The 13836-nt window shown below is 38.9% G+C and overlaps 3 protein-coding genes across 3 annotated transcripts; all 3 read right to left on the reverse strand.

The window, feature by feature from the left end:
• Positions 1 to 1566: 1566 nt before the first annotated feature.
• Positions 1567 to 3385, reverse strand: LOC139459018 (fucolectin-like). The gene is made up of 3 exons (XM_071240459.1): positions 3337 to 3385; positions 2498 to 2752; positions 1567 to 2060 (listed from the first exon to the last, which is right to left on the reverse strand). Exons 1-3 carry the CDS (start codon positions 3383 to 3385, stop codon positions 1567 to 1569), a joined length of 798 nt encoding a protein of 265 aa, XP_071096560.1.
• A 3381-nt stretch (positions 3386 to 6766) lies between these two features.
• On the reverse strand, positions 6767 to 8620 carry LOC139458495 (fucolectin-like). The gene is made up of 3 exons (XM_071239932.1): positions 8572 to 8620; positions 7732 to 7986; positions 6767 to 7281 (listed from the first exon to the last, which is right to left on the reverse strand). Exons 1-3 carry the CDS (start codon positions 8618 to 8620, stop codon positions 6767 to 6769), a joined length of 819 nt encoding a protein of 272 aa, XP_071096033.1.
• Positions 8621 to 12005: 3385 nt separating this feature from the next.
• LOC139459016 (fucolectin-like) lies at positions 12006 to 13554 on the reverse strand. The gene is made up of 3 exons (XM_071240457.1): positions 13506 to 13554; positions 12902 to 13156; positions 12006 to 12499 (listed from the first exon to the last, which is right to left on the reverse strand). The coding sequence occupies exons 1-3, from the start codon at positions 13552 to 13554 to the stop codon at positions 12006 to 12008; spliced, it is 798 nt and encodes a 265-aa protein (XP_071096558.1).
• Between the last annotated feature and the right edge of the window lie 282 nt (positions 13555 to 13836).

Here is a 13836-nt window from a genome sequence, read left to right on the forward strand (position 1 = left end):
AAAAACATGGTGTCATCTCTTATTGCCGGTGCAGTATTCATCTAATCTTCACCACTGTTTTGCTTTTTGACCGCAACGGAATCTGTTTCGGCGGATCATTCTTTGGCATTGGCGTTGGTGTTTTATATTTACATTTAGGTAATGAATTAAGATTATATTTTTCTTAAATTTCTGTGATTTGGCTAATTCCGTTTTGTATGTGAAAATATGGTTACAAGACTTATTGTGTAAACATCATCACCTGCTTTGGCCATTGTTGGGCTCATTACGAAATTAATATCCTATATATATATGTATATATATTTCAGGAATTACTTAACTGTTTGTTGAGGTATAATAATGAAAGATGTTACATAGATATCATACTGTCCTCTCACAAAAGTAGATATCATTTCACAGCAACTCTCTCCTTATTTGATGAGTATGATGGTACTCGGTGAACAACCGTGACTTGAGGTTAGTGTAAGATATATGTGCTTGTTCAACAGGTACCGGATATTATTCATAGCAGGATATGTCTTATTTCTTCAGCAAATTGTGCGAGTGGCGGACGGTAGCGGTAGTACGGGACACGCATACAATTTTTTAACAGCTGGTGTCATCACTGATTGTCAGTGATCAATTCATACATAAGTATACTATGTTGCCTTTTACGTTCAATTGGATGTTTTAGCAGATAATCGTGACTGATGCTTCTCCGGCGTTGACTTTGATATGTATCAAGCATAAAAGAAACATACTCACTTTTGTTTACATTTTGAGAAAATGTTTGAATTTCCGTGGACACATAGTCCTGTAAATGACGAAATAACTAAACTCAAGTCACACTATTTACGACGTTCAGGGGACTTCACTATTGTGATTGACTGAGTGTTTGAGTGATTGAATGCTTGATTAAGTGGGTGTGTTTGGTGTTTCTGTGAGTTAGTTTGGTTTTACACTTTCTTTATTTCTCCGATTATCACAAGAGGGAGGTAGCGATTTGAATAGTTGTGTTCTAAACATTGTTTCATTTATGTCACACTTGGAGTCATCAAGAATTGGCTTCACTCATTGTGCCCATTTTTTTAAATCGACCCCAAGCCTAATGGCTTTTGGCCAGTGAAGGTGCTACTTTAATACTTGCTCCTTATCATTAGAGTAGAGTGTTGTCATCATGATCAGCTGGTGGTCGAAGTGTCTTGTGACATTGGAAAATGAGTAAATGAATATAAAACTGTTTAATATTAGAATAGCAGAGGGTTTATTGACAGGGATAATACAAAGTCAAATCATCAAAACCGAGACAAAGACATCATATTGCATGAATAGGAACAGAAAGTCCTCATTCTCCTGGGAAATATTCTCAATAAGAATTTGTTTCGTTAAAGGCCTTGTGACACATCCACTAGGATACAACATCAGGGTTTCTTAGACGTAGGTGCTCCAGTTCAAATTATGTAACATAATCACGAATTTTGTTTAGAGATCTCATTACTGCTCGAGTGATAGTACTCAGTAGATTTCTAATAGTAAGGCGTCGTTTCAATAAACACCAATACGAGTTCAATCAGACGCAGCTTCCGGTTAATGTTGTTCCGGTTCCTGTTGAGCATTTGGCTGGGCGGCTACGGGAGCGGGTATGGTGACACGGTGCATGTCTCCTTGGGGCTCGAACTGGGTGACAGTGACTCCATCAGGAAGAGATCCGACTTTGGGAGTATCTTCATCAGCAACACCAGCGTTGGCCACACCAACAGTGGAGTATGGGTAGAAGACGTTGGTTGCAACGTTGACTTGAACCTCACACAGTGTCAGTAGTCCCTCAGCATCCCCAGTGCTTGTTTTTGTAATACGGATGTATCGGCCATTTTGGAAGACGGTGTAGAAATAGTAGTAATAGTAGTAGTAGTAATAGTAATAGTAGTAGTAGGTTTGAAAAGGACATACAATTTCCCGAGACTGGCTCAACCCAACACCTCCGGGGTTGCCGATGGTGCCACAAGTTTGGACAGTTCCCGGGGTGCCAGTCAAGGGATTGTTCTGAAGAATGTCGACCCTGATGTTGTTGAGACGTTCAGCTGCAATGCGAGAGGCATATTGATATAGTTATACACGTTAGTCGTTATGGTATGTCATCATCAAGGTTATCCACACACTTTCTCTATATATTGTCACTTTAATACTACAGCAAGTGGGAGGTTTAAGGAATAGATTTTCAAATGACCAGTTTGAAGTAACTCTGTTTAAACCATTAACAACGCTATTATTGATTCAGTTGATTCTAAGTCAGCCATTCACCATACAAATAAAACTGAAGCAAGTATAGTCGCTTATGCAAAATGATAGAAAAAATAAACATCAACCATAATCGAATCGAATCTGTTGAGTCCGGAAGTAGAATCGACTCGCACACTACGTGCTCGTTGAATCTACATCCGCAATCAACAGGTACTCATGAATTTTCCACGACGTGATAAAGACAGAGGATACAGTGAATGCCACAATGCACACTTACCACAGCAGTCTCCTCTGTTGAAGATCCTGACGCTGTAGATGTTGAAGTTTGCTCCAAGGTCGACGAACCACACGGGGTTGTCGTCGCCGATGGCACTGGAGAAGCAGCTGCCTGAGAGGAAGTTGCCATTTGTGTTGCCATCGACGGCCAAATTGGAGGTCGCATCTAGTCCTTGAGCGGCGAACACGAAAGACGATGTTGACCCCGTTGATCTACCCGTCGCAATCTGGCTTGTTGAGACGAAAACGTTTTGTCCTGCAAGAAATATAAGAAGTGAAGGAATGACTTTCTGAAGTAAAATGTGTATGAAAACGGAATGATGGTTACATGAAGTAAGAATGACATGGTTCCTAAACTGACTGAAGTACACGTGCTTTTGCGACATATTCTACTCATTGCATGACCGATAAACTATAGTAATATACAAGAATCTGGTGGTCCTTAGCCAATCTTCCATTGCTGACTGAAGTGTATATTGTTTCGAGACATAGTCTTGACAAAATGTTGCTATGACCCATAACGAATCAATTAACTTGAAACTCAAACTATGTATTTCGTTTGTTGTTTAATACCATACTCAGCAATATTCTGTAAATAAACGAATCCTGACTAGAAAATCAATGATTGACATCACGAGCATCGATCTACACAATTCAGCGAACCTGACCACCCGATCCCGTTAGCCGCCTCTTAAGACAAGCATAGTCGCTTTTTATGCCAAGCATGGTTTGCTGCAGCATATTCTATCCCGGATCTTCACGGGTCGAAGGCTCAAACTAAAAAAGCCAGATATAGACAGATATAAATATAAAAGGGATATAAATGTAGTTCTATCTCACCTTGGGTAGAATCCAACAGCATCAACAGGGAAATGAGAAGACCAACCATCTTGAACATCAGTCAGTTGAGATATGTCTTCTAGTGGAGAAAGACAGGGGAATTTATAGTTTCCTTTCTTAATCAAGAAATTGATGGTTTAATTTTAAAACCAGTAGGGGTTTTGGTACAGAAGTTCAAATTTGAAAGGTTTAATGAGAATCCTAATTTTATACAGACAGAACGTGTTCGCGTGGTATAATTATATATTACATAAGACAATGTTGGTGAAACGTGGCAACACAAGGGCTATAGCTGACACAGTCCTGAGAGAACATGTGTTGTGACAGTTCCTATCTGAAATTGGGTGTAGAAATGTTTATGGGATTAACACTGCAGTTCGAGCATAGGAGATGAATGGAACATTCAATTTTGTTTAAGATTTATTTTGTTGATTGCTGGTTTGTGACATCGAGCAACCAAGTTCCAAAGTTCCATAAACAATACATCTCAAGCGTTAAATAGTACCATATTTGCCTTAAAGTTTTTACCAAAGAACTTTTGTTTTAATTTTAAGCAACCAATTCCATTGTTGCTTCAACGTTAAATCTTCAAAGTTGGAAAATGTTACAGATTCCATGGACTGCTGACGATCAATACAATTTTAAAGAACTTTTTAAAAATGTGTACGTCAAATATTGGATTTTATGATAATTCTTATTAAAATTCCTATCTAAGACCACATTTATTTATCATATATATATTTAGCCTACTGAATAGTATGGGTTAATGGATATATGAAAAAGAATGAATAATTGTTGCTCAATCTCTTTTTTAATTTATTGAATTTTATTAAGAAGAGATGAAGGCTAATTGCGTTCAAAATACAGAATGTTCAACATGTAGATTTATGTGCTTATGTGGAGGCTTAATTTTCTTTATAAGTCGTTTGCAGTGTCACGATATACAATTTTGTGTAGAAACCCTTGATATCATATCATTATTTCAAAAGTTAGTAATTTGTAGGATGCTTCTAACCCATCCTTTTTCCATAAAAGCCACAGATCTGAATCGCCATGAATATGTGCAGGATCAATAATACTACTTGGATGTGTTCATGAAACTGACATATTTGTTTATTCTGTTTTTCAGTTAAACACAAAACTGAGTTTCAATTTCGGAAAATGTTACAGCCTCTTCTTCTCCGAAGCTATACACCTAAGAGAAATATGTAGAACTACAGTTGGATTCCGATTTAATCATCTTTCATATGGCGGTCGTATGGTAGGAGTACAGTTTTGCGGGGTCGGGGAAAGAACAAACACTTCCTTTGGTGCAAATGTGTGAGTGGTGGGAGATCAGGGCATGCTTACTCTCTTTGTGAACACCTGGTGTCATCACCGATATTCAGGGATCCATTCATCCAATTTCCACCACCCATTTGTCTATGGCGCTCAATGAAATCTGTTTCGGTGGATGATAGAGACTGATTATTTTCTGATGTGTCTGTCTGGTCGTAGATTTCACCGAGATCCATCATAACGTTTGTACCATGTATCAATTATGCTTCGGCAACTACAAAAGAAATGTTTCGCCCGAGACATTAAATCTACCTTCTGTGAAAGAAAAGAACATATTTTTTTAATGTTCTTTACTTGTAAGCAGCATAATACATGCACTTGTAGGCAGCAGACGTATTTAAAGGTTAACAAATCATTTTCAGTTTCAACGAAATCAGTAAATGGTCTATCCTGTCACTGGATTGTCTGGTCATGACTCGATTGTTTCCAGTCCGCCGTCGTAAGGCGGGAGTACAGCTGTGCGGCGTTAGGAAACAAAGAACCCTTCCCTTTTTATGCAAATTGTGTGAGCGGTGGGTGCTACCGGTAGGGCAGGACATGCTAACCCTTTACGCAAAAACATGGTGTCATCTCTTATTGCCGGTGCAGTATTCATCTAATCTTCACCACTGTTTTGCTTTTTGACCGCAACGGAATCTGTTTCGGCGGATCATTTTTTGGCATTGGCGTTGGTGTTTTATATTTACATTTAGGTAATGAATTAAGATTATATTTTTCTTAAATTTCTGTGATTTGGCTAATTCCGTTTTGTATGTGAAAATATGGTTACAAGACTTATTGTGTAAACATCATCACCTGCTTTGGCCATTGTTGGGCTCATTACGAAATTAATATCCTATATATATATGTATATATATTTCAGGAATTACTTAACTGTTTGTTGAGGTATAATAATGAAAGATGTTACATAGATATCATACTGTCCTCTCACAAAAGTAGATATCATTTCACAGCAACTCTCTCCTTATTTGATGAGTATGATGGTACTCGGTGAACAACCGTGACTTGAGGTTAGTGTAAGATATATGTGCTTGTTCAAAAGGTACCGGATATTATTCATAGCAGGAAATGTCTTACTTCTTCAGCAAATTGTGTGAGTGGCGGACGGTAGCGGTAGTGCGGGACACGCATACAATTTTTTAACAGCTGGTGTCATCACTGATTGTCAGTGATCAATTCATACATAAGTATACTATGTTGCCTTTTACGTTCAATTGGATGTTTTAGCAGATAATCGTGACTGATGCTTCTCCGGCGTTGACTTTGATATGTATCAAGCATAAAAGAAACATACTCACTTTTGTTTACATTTTGAGAAAATGTTTGAATTTCCGTGGACACATGGTCCTGTAAATGACTAAATAACTAAACTCAAGTCACACTATTTACGACGTTCAGGGGACTTCACTATTGTGATTGACTGAGTGTTTGAGTGATTGAATGCTTGATTAAGTGGGTGTGTTTGGTGTTTCTGTGAGTTAGTTTGGTTTTACACTTTCTTTATTTCTCCGATTATCACAAGAGGGAGGTAGCGATTTGAATAGTTGTGTTCTAAACATTGTTTCATTTATGTCACACTTGGAGTCATCAAGAATTGGCTTCACTCATTGTGCCCATTTTTTTAAATCGACCCCAAGCCTAATGGCTTATGGCCAGTGAAGGTGCTACTTTAATACTTGCTCCTTATCATTAGAGTAGAGTGTTGTCATCAGCTGGTGGTCGAAGTGTCTTGTGACATTGGAAAATGAGTAAATGAATATAAAACTGTTTCATATTAGAATAGCAGAGGGTTTATTGACAGGGACAATACAAAGTCAAATCATCAAAACTGAGACAAAGACATCATATTGCATGAATAGGAACAGAAAGTCCTCATTCTCCTGGGAAATATTCTCAATAAGAATTTGTTTCGTTAAAGGCCTTGTGACACATCCACTAGGATACAACATCAGGTTTGTTTAGACGTAGGTGCTCCAGTTCAAATTATGTAACATAATCACGAATTTTGTTAGAGATCTCATTACTGCTCGAGAGATAGTACTCAGTAGATTTCTAATAGTAAGGCGTCGTTTCAATAAACACTAATACGAGTTCAATCAGACGCAGCTTCCGGTTGATGTTGTTCCGGTTCCTGTTGAGCATTTGGCTGGGCGGCTACAGGAGCGGGTACGGTAACGCGGTGCATGTCTCCCTGGGGCTCGAACTGGGTGACAGTGACTCCATCAGGAAGAGATCCGACTTTGGGAGTATCTTCATCAGCAACACCAGCGTTGGCCACACCAACAGTGGAGTATGGGTAGAAGACGTTGGTTGCAACGTTGACTTGAACCTCACACAGTGTCAGTAGTCCCTCAGCATCCCCAGTGCTTGTTTTTGTAATACGGATGTAGCGGCCATTTTGGAAGACGGTGTAGAAATAGTAGTAATAGTAGTAGTAGTAATAGTAATAGTAGTAGTAGGTTTGAAAAGGACATACAATTTCCCGAGACTGGCTCAACCCAACACCTCCGGGGTTGCCGATGGTGCCACAGGTTTGGACAGTTCCCGGGGTGCCAGTCAAGGGATTGTTCTGAAGAATGTCGACCCTGATGTTGTTGAGACGTTCAGCTGCAATGCGAAAGGCATATTGATATAGTTATACACGTTAGTCGTTGTGGTATGTTATCATCAAGGTTATCCACACAAATAGGGGAGGCACTTTCTCTATATATTGTCACTTTAATACTACAGCAAGTGGGAGGTTTAAGGAATAGATTTTCAAATGACCAGTTTGAAGTAACTCTGTTTAAACCATTAACAACGCTATTATTGATTCAGTTGATTCTAAGTCAGCCATTCACCATACAAATAAAACTGAAGCAAGTATAGTCGCTTATGCGAAATGATAGAAAAAATAAACATCAACCATAATCGAATCGAATCTGTTGAGTCCGGAAGTAGAATCGACTCGCACACTACGAGCTCGTTGAATCTAAATCCGCAATCAACAGGTACTCATGAATTTTCCATGACGTAATAATGACAGAGGATACAGTGAATGCCACAATGCACACTTACCACAGCAGTCTCCTCTGTTGAAGATCCTGACGCTGTAGATGTTGAAGTTTGCTCCAAGGTCGACGAACCACACGGGGTTGTCGTCGCCGATGGCACTGGAGAAGCAGCTGCCTGAGAGGAAGTTGCCATTTGTGTTGCCATCGACGGCCAAATTGGAGGTCGCATCTAGTCCTTGAGCGGCGAACACGAAAGACGATGTTGACCCCGTTGATCTACCCGTCGCAATCTGGCTTGTTGAGACGAAAACGTTTTGTCCTGCAAGAAATATAAGAAGTGAAGGAATGACTTTGTGAAGTAAAATGTGTATGAAAACGGAATGATGGTTACATGAAGTAAGAATGACATGGTTCCTAAACTGACTGAAGTATACGTGCTTTTGCGACATATTCTACTCATGGCATGGCCGATTAACTATAGTAATATACAAGAATCTGGTGGTCCTTAGCCAATCTTCCATCGCTGACTGAAGTGTATATTGTTTCGAGACATAGACTTGACAAAATGAATGCTATGACCCATAACGAATCAATTAACTTGAAACTCAAACTATGTATTTCGTTTGTTGTTTAATACCATACTCAGCAATATTCTGTAAATAAACGAATCCTGACTAGAAAATCAATGATTGACATCACGAGCATCGATCTACACAATTCAGCGAACCTGACCACCCGATCCCGTTAGCCGCCTCTTAAGACAAGCATAGTCGCTTTTCATGCCAAGCATGGGTTGCTGCAGCATATTCTATCCCGGATCTTCACGGGTCGAAGGCTCAAACTAAAAAAGCCAGATATAGACAGATATAAATATAAAAGGGATATAAATGTAGTTCTATCTCACCTTGGGTAGAATCCAACAGCATCAACAAGGAAATGAGAAGACCAACCATCTTGAACATCAGTCAGTTGAGATATGTCTTCTAGTGGAGAAAGACAGGGGAATTTATAGTTTCCTTTCTTAATCAAGAAATTGATGGTTTAATTTTAAAACCAGTAGGGGTTTTGGTACAGAAGTTCAAATTTGAAAGGTTTAATGAGAATCCTAATTTTATACAGACAGAACGTGTTCGCGTGGTATAATTATATATTACATAAGACAATGTTGGTGAAACGTGGCAACACAAGGGCTATAGCTGACACAGTCCTGAGAGAACATGTGTTGTGACAGTTCCTATCTGAAATTGGGTGTAGAAATGTTTATGGGATTAACACTGCAGTTCGAGCATAGGAGATGAATGGAACATTCAATTTTGTTTAAGATTTATTTTGTTGATTGCTGGTTTGTGACATCGAGCAACCAAGTTCCAAAGTTCCATAAGCAATACATCTCAAGCGTTAAATAGTGCCATATTTGCCTTAAAGTTTTTACCAAAGAACTTTTGTTTTAATTTTAAGCGACCAATTCCATTGTTGTTTCAACGTTAAATCTTCAAAGTTGGAAAATGTTACAGATTCCATGGACTGCTGACGATCAATACAATTTTAAAGGACTTTTTAAAAATGTGGACGTCAAATATTGGATTTTATGATAATTCTTATTAAAATTCCTATCTAAGACCACATTTATTTATCATATATATATATAGCCTACTGAATAGTATGGGTTAATGGATATATGAAAAAGAATGAATAGTTGTTGCTCAATCTCTTTTTTTAATTTATTGAATTTTATTAAGAAGAGATGAAGGCTAATAGCGTTCAAAATACAGAATGTTCAACATGTAGATTTATGTGCTTATGTGGAGGCTTAATTTTCTTTATAAGTCGTTTGCAGTGTCACGATATAAAATTTTGTGTAGAAACCCTTGATATCATATCATTATTTCAAAAGTTAGTAATTTGTAGTATGCTTCTAACCCATCCTTTTTCCATAAAAGCCACAGATCTGAATCGCCATGAATATGTGCAGGATCAATAATACTACTTGGATGTGTTCATGAAACTGACATATTTGTTTATTCTGTTTTTAAGTTAAACACAAAACTGAGTTTCAATTTCGGAAAATGTTACAGCCTCTTCTTCTCCGAAGCTATACACCTAAGAGAAATATGTAGAACTACAGTTGGATTCCGATTTAATCATCTTTCATATGGCGGTCGTATGGTAGGAGTACAGTTTTGCGGGGTCGGGGAAAGAACCCCTTTGGTGCAAATGTGTGAGTGGTTGGAGAGCAGGGCATGCTTACTCTCTTTGTGAACACCTGGTGTCATCACCGATATTCAGGGATCCATTCATCCAATTTCCACCACCCATTTGTCTATGGCGCTCAATGAAATCTGTTTCGGTGGATGATAGAGACTGATTATTTTCTGATGTGTCTGTCTGGTCGTAGATTTCACCGAGATCCATCATAACGTTTGTACCATGTATCAATTATGCTTCGGCAACTACAAAAGAAATGTTTCGCCCGAGACATTAAATCTACCTTCTGTGAAGGAAAAGAACATATTTTTTTAATGTTCTTTACTTGTAAGCAGCATAATACATGCACTTGTAGGCAGCAGACGTATTTAAAGGTTAACAAATCGTTTTCAGTTTCAACGAAATCAGTAAATGGTCTATCCTGTCACTGAATTGTCTGGTCTTGACTTGTTGTTGATCGTAAGGCGGGAGTACAGCTGTGCGGCGTTAGGAAACAAAGAACCCTTCCCTTTTTATGCAAATTGTGTGAGCGGTGGGTGCTACAGGTAGGGCAGGACATGCTAACCCTTTACGCAAAAACATGGTGTCATCTCTTATTGCCGGTGCAGTATTCATCTAATCTTCACCACTGTTTTGCTTTTTGACCGCAACGGAATCTGTTTCGGCGGATCATTCTTTGGCATTGGCGTTGGTGTTTTATATTTACATTTAGGTAATGAATTAAGATTATATTTTTCTTAAATTTCTGTGATTTGGCTAATTCCGCTTTGTATGTGAAAATATGGTTACAAGACTTATTGTGTAAACATCATCACCTGCTTTGGCCATTGTTGGGCTCATTACGAAATTAATATCCTATATATATATGTATATATATTTCAGGAATTACTTAACTGTTTGTTGAGGTATAATAATGAAAGATGTTACATAGATATCATACTGTCCTCTCACAAAAGTAGATATCATTTCACAGCAACTCTCTCCTTATTTGATGAGTATGATGGTACTCGGTGAACAACCGTGACTTGAGGTTAGTGTAAGATATATGTGCTTGGTCAAAAGGTACCGGATATTATTCATAGCAGGAAATGTCTTATTTCTTCAGCAAATTGTGCGAGTGGCGGACGGTAGCGGTAGTACGGGACACGCATACAATTTTTTAACAGCTGGTGTCATCACTGATTGTCAGTGATCAATTCATACATAAGTATACTATGTTGCCTTTTACGTTCAATTGGATGTTTTAGCAGATAATCGTGACTGATGCTTCTCCGGCGTTGACTTTGATATGTATCAAGCATAAAAGAAACATATTCACTTTTGTTTACATTTTGAGAAAATGTTTGAATTTCCGTGGACACATGGTCCTGTAAATGACTAAATAACTAAACTCAAGTCACACTATTTACGACGTTCAGGGGACTTCACTATTGTGATTGACTGAGTGTTTGAGTGATTGAATGCTTGATTAAAGGGGTGTGTTTGGTGTTTCTGTGAGTTAGTTTGGTTTAACACTGTCTTTATTTCTCCGAATATCACAAGAGGGAGGTTGCGATTTGAACAATTGCGTTCTAAATATTGTTTCATTTATGTCACACTTGGAGTCATCAAGAATTGGCTTCACTTATTGTGACCATTTTTGAAATCGACCCCAGGCCTAATGGCTAATGGCCAGAGATGGAGCTACTTTATACTTGCTCCTTATCATTAGAGTAGAGTGTTGTCATCAGCTGGTGGTCGAAGTGTCTTGTGACATTGGAAAATGAGTAAATGAATATAAAACTGTTTAATATTAGAACAGTAGAGTGTTTATTGACAGGGACAATACAAAGTCAAATAATCAAAACCGAGACAAAGACATCATATTGCATGAATAGGAACAGAAAGTCCTCATTCCCCTGGGGAATATTCTCAATAAGAATTTGTTTCGTTAAAGGCCTTGTGAGACATACACAAGAATACAACAACAGGGTTTTTTTAGACGTAGGTGCTCCAGTTCAAATTATGTAACATAATCACGAATTTTGTTTAGAGATCTTATTACTGCTCGAGTGATAGTACTCAGTAGATTTCTAATAGTAAGGCGTCGTTTCAATAAACACCAATACGACTTCAATCAGACGCAGCTTCCGGTTAATGTTGTTCCGGTTCCTGTTGAGCATTTGGCTGGGCGGCTACGGGAGCGGGTATGGTGACACGGTGCATGTCTCCTTGGGGCTCGAACTGGGTGACAGTGACTCCATCAGGAAGAGATCCGACTTTGGGAGTATCTTCATCAGCAACACCGGCGTTGGCTACACCAACAGTGGAGTATGGGTAGAAAACATTGGTTGCAACGTTGACTTGAACCTCACACAGTGTCAGTAGTCCCTCAGCATCCCCAGTGCTTGTTTTTGTAATACGGATGTAGCGGCCATTTTGGAAGACGGTGTAGAAATAGTAGTAATAGTAGTAGTAGTAATAGTAATAGTAGTAGTAGGTTTGAAAAGGACATACAATTTCCCGAGACTGGCTCAACCCAACACCTCCGGGGTTGCCGATGGTGCCACAGGTTTGGACAGTTCCCGGGGTGCCAGTCAAGGGATTGTTCTGAAGAATGTCGACCCTGATGTTGTTGAGACGTTCAGCTGCAATGCGAAAGGCATATTGATATAGTTATACACGTTAGTCGTTGTGGTTTGTCATCAGAAAGGTTTATCCACAAAGATTTTTTTAAGTTGGAGTATCTGTTGAGTCCGGAAGTAGAATCGACTCACGCCCCGGAATTAACATATTCTCACGATGTTTGCTTGTTTGTTTGTTCATTGTTTAACGCAGCATTCAGCAATATTCAAGCTATATGACGCTGGTCTGTAAATAATCAAGTCTGTACCAAACAAGTCAGTGATTGACATTATGAGCTTCGACCTACGCGATTGGGATACGATGACATGCATCAACCATGTCAGCGAGCCTGACCACCCGATCCGTTAGTCGCCTTTTACTATGTAATAATGTATAAGTAGAAACAATGAATGATGTACACTTACCACAGCAGTCCCCTCTGTTGAAGATCCTGACGCTGTAGATGTTGAAGTTTGCTCCAAGGTCGACGAACCACACGGGGTTGTCGTCGCCGATGGCACTGGAGAAGCAGCTGCCTGAGAGGAAGTTGCCATTTGTGTTGCCATCGACGGCCAAATTGGAGGTCGCATCTAGTCCTTGAGCAGCGAACACGAAAGACGACGTTGACCCGGTTGTTCTACCTGTCGCGATCTGGTTTGTTGAAACGAAAACGTTTTGTCCTGGAAGAAAAATAAGAAGTGAGGGAATGACCTTCTGAAATAAATGTGGATGAAAACTGTGTGATCGTTAGATGAAGTGAGAATAACAATGTAAAGAATGTATTCTTTTCAAAGACACACTACTCATGGCATGACAGATAAAATATGAATGTAGTTATAAGAAAGAATCTGGGGGTCATAAGCTTGTCTTCCTTTGCTGACTGTAGCTTGTTTGGGGACAATGTGACAATTTGACAAAACGAATGCTATGACCCATAACGAATCATAACTATCACAGAAAAAGGGAAGGCTCAAACTTTATAAAGACAGATATAAATATGAAAGAGATATCAATTTAGTTCCATCTCACCTTGGGTAGAACCCAGCAGCATCAACAAGGAAATGAGAAGACCAACCATCTTGAGCATCAGTCAGTTGAAATATGTCTTCTCGTGGAGAACGACGGGTGAATTTATAGTTTACGCTCTTAATCAAGGTATTAATGGTTTAATTGTAAAGTCAGTAGGGGTTTTGGGACAGAAGTTCACAATTGAAATTTGAATTTGGTAATTTTATAGACAGAACATGTTCGCCTGGTATAATTAAATATTATATAAGAAATTGTTGGTGAAACGTAGCGACCCGTGGGTTAAAAGTGACACAATTCTGAGGGTACATGTGTTGTTGTGGATTCAAATTGG

This window comes from Haliotis cracherodii, unplaced genomic scaffold (genome assembly GCF_022045235.1).
Source record: "Haliotis cracherodii isolate W230 unplaced genomic scaffold, xgHalCrac1.p SCAF_13, whole genome shotgun sequence".
Lineage (NCBI taxonomy): Eukaryota > Metazoa > Mollusca > Gastropoda > Lepetellida > Haliotidae > Haliotis > Haliotis cracherodii.